The sequence below is a fragment of the Chenopodium album genome, chromosome 10 (assembly GCF_948465745.1).
Source record: "Chenopodium album chromosome 10, dcCheAlbu1.1, whole genome shotgun sequence".
Taxonomy (NCBI): Eukaryota; Viridiplantae; Streptophyta; class Magnoliopsida; order Caryophyllales; family Amaranthaceae; genus Chenopodium; species Chenopodium album.
Window position 1 is genome coordinate 57,907,780 of NC_137843.1, and position 15,380 is coordinate 57,923,159.

Below are 15,380 nucleotides of genomic sequence, written 5' to 3' on the forward strand. Positions count from 1 at the left end.
ATATGCAATAAGGCAATCCGTGACCAGCCTCTTAAACATGTGACCCGGCCCGTCAATAGGCATCGTTTTCTGAGCATATGTGCTTTGAAATGCGAGCATTCCTCAACTTTCAACTGGAAACAAGTTGGATTATTCTGTCTATTGCGACTTGCCCTCTATTAGGGTTCTGTTATGTATAACTAGCTTAGATCTTGTTCTGATTTACTAAATTGAGCTGAGCTGAATTTAACTGAACTAATTGCAGCTTAATTGAACTGAACTAAATAGAGCTGAAATGAATTGTTTATGAAAGAAGGAAATTAGAAGTTGAACTGGATTGAATTGATTAGAGCTGAACTAAACTGATTGGAGCTAAGCTGAGCTAAACCGAAATTAAGATAAAGAGAACAACCCTAAAAAATATGTATAATGTCAAAAGACATCATGCACATGCACATCGACTAAAAGTTACAGAGTAATAGATTAAAAAAATCAAATTTACGGTACACTATGATGGCCTCTAGTTATCTAGAGGCATTGAGTTAGAGCAATTATCAATTAAATCTCATACATGAATACATGATATATCATTTGATTAAGACAAATAACAATTGCGTATAATGGAAGAAAAAAAGATTGAACAAAATTATTTACATATCATCATCCACAACTACCATGCCAACATATAAAAAAAGAGACAGTCCAACTACTACCTCCGTTAAATGTTACTCCGTATGTGCAAGTTTAGGGTATTATTTATGAGATATAAAATATTTCAAAGTTGCACGTAATATTTAACTGATGTAGTACATATTTTTAAAACATAACCCTAAAGCCCCTAATGATCATAAACAAGAAGCTGATAACAAACACAATCATATAATAACACCATATCACGTGAAACGTTTGTCATACTCCGTATGTACAAAATAATTTAGTACGGAGTATATACTTCGTAGTCCATACTCCATACTAGACCTGGTTATTGGGCGGGTCGGGTCAGGGTCGGTGCGGGTCGGTTGCGGGTCAGGGTCAAAGAGGGTCACATTTTATAGGGTCAATATAGGGTCGGGCCAATGCGGGTCGCGGGTCGATAATGGGCGGGCCTACAAAATATCAATTAAAATAAATATTGGACAAAGCCATTATTAAATACATATGAATACAAATTAATCTATATAATTATTTTTACATTATGTATTTCCTTTATCAACTAAATTGGAAAACATGTTGGCCCTATATGGACCCTACCCAATAAGGGCCCTGTCCATTAATAGCCCTGTCCATTAAAAGCCCTATAAGCTTGACCCTGACCCTATTATCATTGGGCTACCCTGTCCAATAACCACCTCTACTCCATACTACTCTATGTAATTATATACGAAGTACCTTATTTTTAAATACTTTAACTCGTACTTATCCATTCCCCGTCCTTCTACACCCATATCATCCAAAAAAAAACCCAAACCCCTATAATCCTTACTTAAAAACTATAGTGCAAGCTGGCTACTAGCAATATACGTCAAAAGAACAATGCATTAATTGGATTAAATGCCATCAATATCATATTCTGATAAGTTTGTACAATAATGCAATGTATAACTGCATGATTTTTGTTTTATTTTCTAAATGTCATCGATGTCAGGCATTCGTTTTTCATTTTTAATTGATTCTTTAATGAAGGCATTCAATTCTTGGTTGGCACAGTAACAATCAAATACGATTAATTGATATAATTTATATGTCATTGATTAGTAACACTTCGTACGTATATAAAAACACGAAGAACTTTAGAAATAATTGGAGCAGCAAATGGTACAAAGCTATTGCAATATCTAGCAATTGCAAACTGTCTGCAAGTATATACCGTAGTAACCTGGATTGTTACATGTGAAAGAGATGAAGTTTTCCCATTTATAAACAAATTATATCGAGCAGTCTTGTACATAAAAGAAACCCCCATTTTTAGCCTATACCTTACTAGGTGGCAAGCGGAGCAGCATACCAAGAATAAGAAAAACGAGAAACAGCCAATTCGCTTGGATATATCTATTTATGAAAAATGGCTTCTGTCTCTGGAATCATACATGGCATGTTCGTCTCTGATCAAGAAGATTAAGGTTCCGTAAGGATGCTTAAGGGTAGCACTCTCCGTATCATATAAGGCTGTCATCTTCTACAACTCCATATTTGTTCTTAATTAAAACAAGATGTAGATAGGTTGCCATTTTTATTCTATTTTCACAAAGATTAAGTTGTTGCACTCTCAAAATGAATGAGACGTACAAATTACCCATTTCCCTGTTACTTAACCTAACATAACAAAACATTACGAAAAATTAAAGAGACGATGATACGAATTACCCATTTCCCTGTCCATTAACCTAACACAACAAAACATTACATAGTAGAAAACCTAATCATATATCATTACTCTTGTGAAGATAAACATGCTCATTTACGATAGCATAGTAAATAAGTATATACACGTACATGAATTGTGGATACTGTAAATTTTACGGAGTATGTGAAACCCCAAGATACCTTGCATGCTCAAAGTAAAAACTTAGCAAATAATACATATAGCCATATAGGCCATGAATTTTAGGCAGTACTACAAAACTTTCGGGCTGTTATGAAAATAGTTGAGTAGAGGTTAGCTAGAGAAATGCTGCATCAGTTCGGTTATTTTAGCTCGATTTAATATGCTAACATTTAAAGGAGAAGAGTAAACTTTGCAAGGTAAAGCCATACAGGTAGGCGGTAGCACACTAGTCAAGGGCGAGTGAAAGAGCACAAATGTCCTGCTGAGCATAACTGCTTACAGCACAACCTAACAATTCTAGATTATAATGATCAGACCAAAGAACTCCCTACCCATTTCATAAGATGGTGTATATTTATCAAAGCAAACTATTGTGAGCTTAACCACAACTCTATGCTTAGGTCACTACCCCGATACTTGTCCAGAGAGTCAAGTCCAACGGAATGCAACAGAAACTGACAGAAACTATTATTCACTTGAGTCACTTCTGAGTTCTGACTTCACAAACTTTGAGCAGACACCATCACACCAATGCTTTTATAGCAAAATATCCTCAGAAATTACAGAATTTGAAACAAACTAATCAGGCAAATAAATCATAAGCTCACACAGCTTAATGTAAGTCCTAGACTCCTGGTCACACTATTAAAGACACTCAACACGACTGCATTCCTTTCTTAGTCATAAAGAGGAGCACCTGTATATGAAGTTGCTTAAAAAAAAAAATGCCAAAGGCTCAACTCACTAAATGCTGGATTAGTAATGTACTGAACCACTGGTGTGTACACAGTGTACAGAGATCTCTAAAACAGAGGTCGCCTAACTAATTCGAACATTATGACATTCCAAGTACTAATCATAAACCACGGTAATAGGTTAATAGCCTACCTGTCGCACTAACTAAACTTAACAAATGACAAAAGTTCAAAACTAATCTACATAAATTCTAAACTAAATACCTAATGAAGAGCTCATATTCACTTGTACCATCAGTGATTACTTAATATGTGAAGCAACAAAGATCTTTAAACTCAGTTTATGGATGAATGCCTCCTCCAACCCAAACTAGGCCTTGGTCAAAAGAAATGAAGATATTGCATCCGAAGTTCCTCAAGAAACATACTACAATTCACTGCAAAAGAGTTCTCCAGAGATTGACAGACAACCACTGCAAGATGGATCGAGATGTAGTGAATACAGTCATACCACCATATGCTCATGGCTGAAGTAATCAACGCCCAAAGTACAACCTTAAAAATGGACAGTGTGGGTTATACGGGATTGGAATACTCCATACTAGGTCAAAAAAAATATTGTGATTGACATTCCTGAGAACATACAGGCATACAGCTGATATAAGAAGTAACAGCAGCGGAGCAGGCAACAAAGTTCCAGTTGGCCAAGTCTCGTAGCTCCAATAGCAAAATAGTAATAATTACTCATCTTCCCATTCTATTGAAGACAAAAGGCATAATCTTTTCTTATCAGGATAAATTTATAAGAATTCTCGACTCCAAATATGAAAAGCTTTGAAATAGGACTTTTGTTGAGAAATTAGAAGTGTTGACAGGTCATGAAAATCTAAAATTTCAGCAAATTTCAGCAGCAATTTAATAAATCTGAAATTTCAGAAGCAATTTAATAAATCTGAAATTTCAGCAGCGATTTAAAAAATATATAGCAGATGATGTAAATCAAAAGTCATGCCTGAGAAACATTGTTTTCTTTTTTCAAAAACTCGGTAAAAAGAAGGAAAAGAAATGCTAGTATCTATCAATAAAGTAGAAATAGGTACAGAAACAGTATCAAGTCTATCAACCGCCCAAGCCCAAAACACCAAAAATAAAGAGCGCCAAGAAAGAAATAAACAAGGTATATAATTGAACGCAGTCGGCTGGCTTTTACATTGGGTGATCACAAGAACTGAACAGATGAAGAGAGGTTGTAACATTGAGTCACTCCTCATCAAACCATTGCAGGTGTAGATATTGATCCCTAGCAGTGCAGAAATTGCTATAAGCAAGGAAAACCAACTTCAAGACCAGGTAATGTCGACGATGTATTTCAGTCAGATACATAAGTAGCAAGTTTCCAAGTATCTAAAACTAAAAGCGAATACAGTCTGGCACTCTGGCGTTTCATAACTTTCTAATAAAACGGTACAAGCTCCAAACTAGCTACAGTCCCCCAAATCCCACGAGTTGGTACTAAATAAAAAGCCGCGGAATGAAATTGGTGCATGGATCTCAATTGTAAGGTGATCATATCAACCTCAATATCGCAGACGCCAACCTCCCATTTTGAGCGGATTCCTACATAGAAACTCCTTTTGGTAATTTACAGCGAAAAATTGTTCGAGTTTCAGCTATAGCCTACAGAGCGAATAGTGCCTAAGCCTGATCAAATGGAAGACTTTTATCACCTGCAAAATCATACTGTTCAACGCTTGCCGCGATGGCCACCACCTGACCTTGCACCTGGATAACGAGCGAATTGCAGCCTTAAAATAGAAGTGTCACGGTCATTCTCATCGAACTTATAACCTGCAAAATCGAACTTTACTCACGCCGCAAAATAGACTATGGCCCAGGTTTACACGTATATTGGGGGCCATCACAAACTACAAACGCACCATCGCTTAGCGTACATGTTCAAGGCCAAAACAAAATTACATATATAGCCAATTAAAATTGGAGGATCAAAAAATTAAGGCTTGATAGCTAGACTAAGGGACAAATTGACCCTATTCACCCCAACTCTTGAAAAAAAAGAAAACGGTCTCTTTCAACTTAAGAAGATTAGCAGGGGAAAGAAAAGAGAGTGTCAAATTGTTCAAGGTTCATGCTGGTCACCCCATTCAAAACCCACATGGCCACATTAGTCCAAAAACGAGTCGAAGATGTCCCTTAGAAAGTTCAGAATTTAAAATACCCCTCAAACCCAGTGACCCTTTGACAGTTCAATTAACTATGTAGGAGGAGTTGCATAAATCCTGCTTCAAGAGCTTTCGTGTTCTACTATTACTAGCAAGCTTAAGAATTTCTTCAGTTCCATGATGAACAAGATATTTTGCTAACAGAATCAAAGCATTATGTACTGCTCTATAAATACTTTCACAAACGGTATGCCTTCAGAGAATCATCACAATTACAGATAATACAGTTAGGAAACTTAGGCATTTCTTTGGGACTTTTAAAATGAAAAAAAAAAAAAAAAAATCCCTAAGTTTCAACCAGAAGATTATTATAGAGTCGAAAGTTGATTGATTCGTCGCAGGATATTGAAAGAACATTCAAAAATCTAGTTAGCCTGAATTTTTCAGTTGGTTACAGTTACAACTGCATCCCCATTCTAATAATAATAAGAAAAAAAAAAAAATCAGATGCTAAGGCTATGATGGTTGGATGAAGATAAGTTAGCTTCCAAAACAAAGTAAAAAAAAGTGCCAAGGGTTTGGTATGAGTTCAAAACATGTCGTCAATGGAAGCAAAAAAATTCACAAATTGTTTGCCCAGATGTCGCACCTCAAATCTCCAAATCAACCTTAAGGACCCATCAGATTATACCACACTTTTTTTGCATATAAATTATCCATTTAAAGCATATGCAATCAAGGGAGGTAAACAGATCTGCTTATACAATCCATTAGACAACTGTAGATTCAGGTTAAGAAAAATCCTAGATCCCAAAAGCCTCGTTGCATTTCTGTTTAAGGACTTTAATCTCCTTGAACTATGCAAATGGATCTACAATTTGCAAATACTCCACTTTTTTAGACTAATATCTTGACTTCAGAACAACTCTTTTGAGTAGTTCAATCACAGGGATTTATTTTTTTTTATAAAAAAAAAAAAAAAAAACACATAAAAAAAGGAACCTCGCCTCCAATGATAAAAAATAACAGAACTAACGTGAGGGAATTGTAAACTCAAGTATTAGGTTACTACTGTGCATAGACAACGAGGCTAAGATTCATATACATCAAGGATTTCTTAAGCCCATTTCCAACATTTTTATCTGTCACAAATCACCCATAGAACTAGCAGAAGGCCAGAAGAGAGAATTTGTCGCGCAATAAACAAATGCAAAAGCACTCAGTTATGATCATTGACCTTTTGAAGCTCATATATTGCATTTCCATACTAGGTTCAGAAAAGTAATAAATGCATAATAGATCACATAGATAAAAAAGTATGTTGATGTACAAAGTTGTTACACAGGGAAAAAGAAAACCCCCAACAAACTCACCTTGTAAGGCATCCAACGCTGTTGCAGCATGTGCGGGACTCAAAAAGTCAACAAAACACAGCACAATTGGATCTCCCCCAGACTGCAAGAAAAACTACACGTGAGTGCTGAACTGCTGATCCATGAAAAGAATGCTAAAAAAAGGGACAAGTAGATAATAGACATACATGTCTTGCTTCCTTGGTCACAAGCCTGACCTCCTTGTAGCCCACAAAGGGACGAAAGATGTCTGACAAAAGAAGTGAAGGAAACAAGAAGTTTCGAGAGGGGAGGGATAGAAAACCGGAAATAAATGGCGAGTATGAAAATGGCAGTAATTAATTATTTTAAAAAATAAAATTTTGCAATGATAAAGGATACGAGCCACTTCCCTGCGCGTACAGTTTGCAGGCAAGCCCTCTACATAGAGAGTACTGCTGGCATCAGGTGGAAGGGAAACCTCCGACCTTCCAGATCCAAGGTTGGAGCCCCGCCCTTTGAGGGACATCCCAGGGTCCATAATTCCAATACCTGTCATTCGAGGGTCGCTACTGATTCGTGGATCAGTTACCATACGTGGATCGCTTAACACACGTGGGTCACCAGACATGCGAGGATCATTTCCATGTCGAGGATCGTTTCCAAGTCGAGGATCATTTCCAAGTCGAGGATCGTTTCCAAGTCGAGGATCATCAACAGCATGACTAGATATTCCAGAGCCAGATAATCTTCCTGAATCTGCCCCAGGGTAAAGTTGCTGGACAATATTATGTGTAAATATGTCAAAAACAGACCAAATTACAGATCAAGGCCAAAACACATACGGAGTAAGATTCAGAAATATTACCGTGCTACGTAGGTAACGATCATAAGATTGGTTTATGGACTCGGTATCTCTAATTGCACGTTGAGTTTGCCTGTCATCATCACGAGAGTAATAACCAGCTACATCCCGTCCAGATGGAACATCTACAAAAATGCTAAAGTTTCAGCATATTATATATTATACATTACCAAAGAAATCAATCAATCAATCAAAGCCTTAATCCCATAAATGGGGTCAGCTACATGAACCAAAAGTGATTATTCTGTGTATCATCGACAAAAATCTTCCTCATCCATTCATTACGATCAAATATCTCACCCTCATGCAAATCCATATACTTCAAATCCTTCCTCACTCCTTCCAACCAAGTCATTTTCGGTCTCCCTCTTCCTCATATAACCCCTCATGGTCCCACTCTTCCACTCTTTGTACCAGTGCACCCTCAAGTCTTTGTCTTTTAAAAAAAAAAAAGGGGGAGGGGGGGGGGGGGGTTTGGGATAAGAAGTTATTAAAACGCATGCATGTGTGTTAACACTGGAGTAGCATAACATGAGCGCTTATCCAAGTTAGTAATCAGTATATGCAAAGCTAAATAGTGACCAGTTAGCTGGAATCTATATATTCTTTAAATATAAAGGTGAAGTATACAACTTTCAACAATGAAGCACAAAGTTGTATAGCAAATTAACAATGACCATATTATTAGTAGACCACAACTTTTTATTGTGTTCATTTTTCAATGAATACTGAATCGCAATTAAGGATTTAAAATATGACAGGTTAGCAATGATTGAACAGAAAAATTAGCGCAGAATTCTTGAATTTCCTCCACACCCAGTCCCAAGCCATCCAACAACCCTTTACTTGCATGTTGAAGGCATATAACTGAAGTTTTTTACAACCCAAACAATTTATTCAATAAGCCATACAACGAATCCATTACAAGCTGGAAACGATTATAAGTTTTGTAGCTTTCACAGAATCATCTATACTTTACTCGATCAGAAAACTATTAATTTGTATGTATAAAAAAAATTTTATCATTCCATTATGTATCTTTTCTTGAAAACTCGCCGGCTTCAACCATCAAAGATTTTACAATTTGGCAGCAAATGTAGACACTTTAAGCCAATGTTGACATTATCAGTCTTAATTAAATTTCTATGGAGCTCTAAACTAAATTCACTACCAATCAATTTGAACAACAAAAACCACTTCTTTAAAGACTAAATCAAAGAATCCTAAAAACATAACCAGAAAAACTGCATATACCCAAATAATATGTATCAATTTGAGAAAAATTAAAACCTAATAGAAACACCAAATCGTGTAAAATTGTAAATTAACAAAATAATAAAACAAAAGGAAAATAAAGAACACAACTTTATCGAGTATCAAGAAAAATAAGCTCGAAGAACCAGGGAAGAGAGATAACTGGAAATTTCGTAAATACAGAAAACCCTAGAATTAAAAAAGAAAAATGGAAAAAACAAAAAAAAAAAAAAGAAAAGGAAGAAAGGGTACCATAATCGGAGCGAGGGCGCTTAGCGGGGAGTGATGAAACGGCGGGAAGTTGCCTTGAATCGTTGTACCTCCAGTATTGGTCTGACATTTTTGGTATTACTGACCAAAACCAACTACAGAGAAGAGAAGAGGAGAGAAGAGTTTGTTGAGGCAGATGTTGGGCTTCAACCGCTTTAGTGCTAATTTTGCTTTGTTTATGTTATTTTTCTTTTACTTTGGATTTAATGATTTATTCGAAATGGTCCCTTCACTTCACATTTTTTTTTTTTTTTTTTTAATGGACTTCACCTTATTTTTGTTGAATTGAAATTATTTTTACTAAATTGAAATTATTTTTGTTGAACTAGAATTATTTTTACTGCTAATCTTTCATATTTCTTCTTTAAGTTTACTGAATTTTACTGAACTGAAATTATTTTTACTGAACTAAAGTTATTTTTACTGAACTGAAATTATTTTTGGTCAATATTATTTTTTTAAGGTGAAATCAACAGGGCCTTATTCCTTTTTTTTTTTTTTTACAATGAGAACTATATAAATAAAGAGCAAATTACAACCTAGGCTAAAAGAAAGGAACTAAAATACAAGGCACATAGTACAAATCTGTTAGATGATTTGGTAATATAACCTATGCAAAGGAGAGCACTGTCACTGCGAACATTTGGATAGAAACCTGCAAGACAAACCTCGTTAAGACTTAATTGAGAGCCATGATCTTGCCGCCACCATAAAATACCCAAACTGGAGCGAAGCAGGGGAGGAAGCTAAAAATGGGAGTAGCATGGGGGCCTAGCAAAGAGAACGGTACATATAGCATCGATGTGAGCAAAATACTACCTCTTCACTACTCAAGTGCCATGACACAAAAATGTGGCGAAAATCTACACTCGCCACTAAGGTCATCCCGAGGTACTGACCAACAACGAACATCCTGGGATCCTTGACCATGAGCTACTTTCCCTAATAGCTCAATACTGGACATCACTTGATTAAGAGAATGTCGGATCTGCAAGGAGGAACTTGCTTCCCTCAACTGATCCAAATGAGGAGCCTCCGTCGAGATTTGAATTATAATGATCATGGCTGGACTGGCCATCATCATCAAACACAAGGTAGGAGAGTTTACTTCAATCCCCAACCTAACCCTCGCCACCATAGCACTCATAACTGAAGAAAGAAATCACACATCTTAAGTAGACAACACAATTTGAGAACTGCCTTGAGAATCCTAAATTGGATCTCCAATAATATCTTCCACCATTTATAAATCAATGTGCCTGGCACCATAATTCATCGGTGGCACACACCAACTAAGGAACCAAATTCCTAAGACATAAATTTGGATCCTACAACCTAACCCGAATCCCAAACTTGGACTTTACCACTAAATAAACTCTCAATCTCTCCGCATACAATAAACAACCAATTTACGACAATTACAACCCAACAAGGTTGTGATAAGAGCACATAAAAACCCCAACAAACAATAATAATAGCATAACATGCTCCCAATTCATAACAATACCAAAGCAAACAACACATAAACCTCCAACACCCCCAAAACAAATTAAAGCATAACAATAGATGGGTAAAGTGGAATGATGATACCGAAATATACCAACAGAGCCACAACCTGAACCTCCTAGAAAGCAGCCCGCTAACGGAGCTCAAACCACACACTAAGAACTGGAAAGTGAAAGCGGAGCAGTATCCAGGGGCCTTGAACAAAGTTACCCCTTCAAATAACCAAACAACCTCTGAAACACCAAAGCTATTTAAAAACACCTAGTAGCCACAACCTTGTCGTAGCCGTGAACAATCAGCCTACGAGTTCCGAAAAATCATGGGTAAATGAAACACCCATCCTTGACAACAGGGTTCTTAACGAGAATTTGATGTCGGCAACGAGGTTGTGATGGTTCCCCGGTGAGGAAACTGAAATCGCCGGTGCCGATAGGCGATTGAAGCTTCGGCTGGGATAAAATCGCAAAGGCATCAAACCCACCCGCTCCAAAACTGACCCAAAACAAGAAACAAACAAGAAATTAACAAAACTCGCCAGCGAAAGCGGCCAAGAGAAGCAGAGTCTCCCCTCACCGATGAGTTTCCCCTGACCTAAACTTGCAAAAACAAGCCTAACCCACACCAAAACTAACCAAAAACAAAAAGAAAGGCAAAGAAAAGTGAAAACTTGTCGCGCGAGAGCAACCATGAAGGGTAGAGCCACCCTTTGCCGGCAACCGAAATTTTGAGGCGGTAGAAGGATAAGCTCTAGGATTTCTAGAGAGAATGAGGAGAATTTTCTAGAGAGAAGTAATTAATAAGATGGTTATTCCTCATTTGAATGAATTAAGAAAAAGGAATACAAGTAATGCAGTACTCCCTCTTATTCGCATTAGTTGCGACAGTAGGTTTGGCTTATAGTTTAAGAAAATTATAGACTAGACTTATAGGCTTATAATATAAAGTATTGTTAGTAAGAGATAAAAATAATAATAAAAAAAAAGTGTGGGTGGGGTTAGTAGGAAAGAGAAATAATAAAATATTTGTGAAAGTGGGGTTAGTGAGAGAGGGAAATTATAAAATAATGGTGGGTTCTTTCCAAATATAGTAATATTGCAACTAATATGAAACGGCCGAAAATGGAAAGTGTTGCAACTTATGCGAAACGAAGGGAGTATGTAGTTCTAAGGGCTAAGGATGTTGTATCCTAATTTGGTATTCTATATTAATTTAGAAATGCATTATAAAATTAGGCACAAATCAGTGTAATTAATTTTATATTTTCATTTGATTTTTGCCTTTTTAGCATTTTCCTTATAAAAAAAAAAGAAAAAGTTAAACTAATTGGATGCGATCATACCATCACTACCGCACCGGATCCCATTAGAATTCCGCAGTTAAGAATATTTTAGCATAATAACAATAGTTTATTATACTGTACTTTACATATATTGCAAAAAAATAAAAGTCAAAATAATTGTAAATGTAAGGAAAAATTGACATTTGCTACCACCGAAAGCACCCTGTATCACATTTGCTACCCGTTTAAATTTTTTTTTATTTTGCTACCACCTAAAATCACATAATTAAAATTTCACTACCACTTAACGGAATCCGTTAAGATTCCGTTAAGTTTATTCAAAAAAAAAAAAATAAACAAAGTAACCCAGCCACCCCTCCACCTCAACTGTCACCCCCTCCCCCTCCCCCCTGCCGGCGGCCAGCGTCCAGAGCTTCGGCCGGCGCCGGCGCGAACCCACCCCCCTCCTTCCCCCCACCCTACGCAGCCAACCTCCCCTCCCTTTTCCCCTTCTTGTTGTCCCGACCCCCACCCCAAACCGGAAACCGCCTTTTTTCCCCTCTCCCCACCAGATCGGCCCCCCTCCCCGTTCTCTCCGCCGAAATCGACCCCCTCCCTTTCTCTTACCCTTTTCGGGCATCCCTAACCCTAAATTACCACCCAAAAACCATATCAAGCGAAACCCTAAAATTTGTTTAGGGTGGTTTGGGGCTGGTGGTTTAGGATTAGGGATGGCCGAAAGGGTAAGGGAAGAGGAGGGGGGTCGATTTCGGTGGGGGGAATTAGGGGGGGGGATTTCCGGTGCGGGGAAGGGAAAGGGGGTGATTTCCGGTTCGGGGTGGGGATCGGGGCAGCAAGAATGGGAAAAGGGAGGGGGGTTGGTTGCTGACAGGCTAAAGTCGTATTACCTAATCAAAAGTAATTCCTAAAACCACTAACTAAAATAGATAGGGAATTAGGGTCGAATCCACAGGGAAACAAGTCTTTTTATTCCTAATTAATTAATTATAATCTAAATTATTAAGTAACCAAATTGTTGTTATTTAAAGGAATTATACTACGAAGAATAAAAGTAGGGAGAAATAAAAGTAGGAGGAAAACAATGAATAAAAGACCTAGGGCATAGGTTCACCAATAAATAATACTTCAGGGTAAAACATAATAATCAATCATCAATGTATCAATTAATCAGATCATAAAGGGCTTTCGCTACGTATTACAATCACAGAGTTAATTTACCGGTATTAAATCTCATCTCTCGAATCTCGACCTAACCATTTATAAATTAGTCCGCCTATTGAAACTAAGCCTAAATATTAATTCTCATCTCTCGAATCTCGAATCAATATTGCTAAACTCATACAATTAAACCAGCGCTAATCTAGTTGCAGAGCATTAAATCAATCAATAGGAAATTAATTAACAACATTAACAATCAATAATAATAAATCATCCCTTCATATTATTTATGGATCCCCAAGAACCCTAGAAATAAACTACTCGTGCATAATTAAATATAAACTAAACAAAGAAATTAAACAAGACATGATAGAAGAAAATAAAATAAATAACTGAGATTAAACCAAGAGTTGTAGAGACATAAATAAGAGAGAAAATAATACTAAGAGTTTAATTAAGGGAGAGAGAGAAAAGTTAGAGAGAGAAAGAGAAAAGAAAACTAAATTAATAACTAAAACTAAAACTAACTAGCATTTTGGCCCGTTCAACGAACGGGTTGAAGCTCATTTTATTTTTCTTGAAATGTGTTACTTATTTGTGTTGTATGTGTCGGTGATTTTTTTATAACAATTTGCTTAATTTTCTTACTTATAATTTGCAAGTTAGGAATACATAAAGATTTTAACATTAATTAATTTGTTATTTAAACTTTTACATTAAAAGGGGTATAAAGAGGAGTACAACTTTTTTTTATAGTGAAAATGAAACACTAATGAAACACTCCATTTCTTACTCAAATTTGCTAGTTAGGAATGCATAAAGACTTTAGCATTCAATAACATTTTATTTTGTCTTTTACTTTAAAGGGAGTATAAAGAGGAAATATTAATTGTTGTGTTATGTGGCATATGGGTGAATTATGATGACATGTGTCATATAGGTGATTGTGGTTTCGCTAGGTATAGACTAGGTATAGATAGATTAATAAACAAAACTAAACTAAAAGAAAACTAAAACTACCTAATCTCCCCCTTACCTACGTAACTACTAGATCCTTTTATAAGGAAAGTAAGGATGGCAAATCCCACCCACAATAAAACTCCCAAAAGCGTGGAACAAGCAATCAACATTTATTGGGCTTCTTGCAACTAGGCCCAACCGGCTTATAGCAGCCGCATAGCAGCAACCACTCGAGTGGGCCCGGTCAGCTGGAGCTACGGGAGCTACGAGCGTGGCTTTTTTAAGCTTTGGGCCATTTCTTCTTTCTTTCCTTCTTGGTCCGTGACACTTGTTTTGTTGTATATTGTGGACTCCTTCACTAAAACCGAGCCTTTATTCATCGAACCAAATCCCTTTAACTCGGTCTTGGGTTTTAAATATATGGTCATAAAATATGATCCGGCTCCAATATCTTTGTAGTGGCTCAATAAGCTCGGGAATTGACATAAATATGCAAATTCCTACAAAATAATACCAACTCTACAAAAAACACTAGAAAACATATATTAGTAATAAAAATAGCTCCGCAGAGCTCAAATTAACACAAATATGACCGTGGGACGGGGAAAATATATATATATATATAAAATAGACTTATTAGTTGCGTAGGTGGGGGAAAGGGAGGGGGTGGGGTCGCGGCGGCACCGGCAGGGGGGAGGGGGTTGCAGTTGAGGGGACGGGTGGTAGTGAAGTGGAGGGGTGGCTGCAAGGTGGTTGAACGGTGGCTAAACCCAACTAACGGAAACAGTAACGACCTTAGTTTTTGGTAGTGAAATATATATTTTAGGGATTTGTGTGGTAGCAAAATATTTTTTTTTTTTAAAACGAGTAGCAAATGTGACACATGGTGCTTTCGATGGTAGCAAATGTCAATTTTTCCTAAATGTAAGCTCTTGCAATTGACGAGAAATGGAGATGTATGTAATGACTGTTATGGTTACTCAAGGGATATGTGCAATGTTAACCGTTGGTTTTTATTTATTTTTGTTATTATTAGAGTGGCTAAGGCATGCGATGTGCTCATGTGCGCATAGCTAGCCACGTGCCCACAATTAACAATAATGAGAGCAAATAAGTAAATAAATATTTATAGGTATAATTGTCCAAACACTATTTATAAGAGTTCAATCATTAAATCACACAAGAAAAAACTTAGATGCAATTATTATTTTTAGGATGTAATTGTCATCAGACTATTCATTAATATTTTCTCATACTTTTAAAAGGTAGGATTGGACAGGAGTGTTAAAATAAGAAGTCGATTTAATTTGCTTAGAACTTAATGTTAGGCAAAGTAT

At 36.7% G+C, this 15,380-nt stretch overlaps 1 protein-coding gene across 1 annotated transcript; it reads right to left on the bottom strand.

Moving 5' to 3' along the window:
* Positions 1-4,526: 4,526 nt before the first annotated feature.
* Positions 4,527-9,255, bottom strand: LOC145564289 (nuclear speckle RNA-binding protein A-like). Its single transcript, XM_081624607.1, has 7 exons — positions 9,102-9,255; positions 7,599-7,720; positions 7,133-7,508; positions 6,940-7,001; positions 6,773-6,854; positions 4,947-5,067; positions 4,527-4,836 (listed from the first exon to the last, which is right to left on the bottom strand). Exons 1-6 carry the CDS (start codon positions 9,187-9,189, stop codon positions 4,964-4,966), a joined length of 834 nt encoding a protein of 277 aa, XP_081480733.1. The 5' UTR covers positions 9,190-9,255; the 3' UTR covers positions 4,527-4,836; positions 4,947-4,963.
* Positions 9,256-15,380: the final 6,125 nt, after the last annotated feature.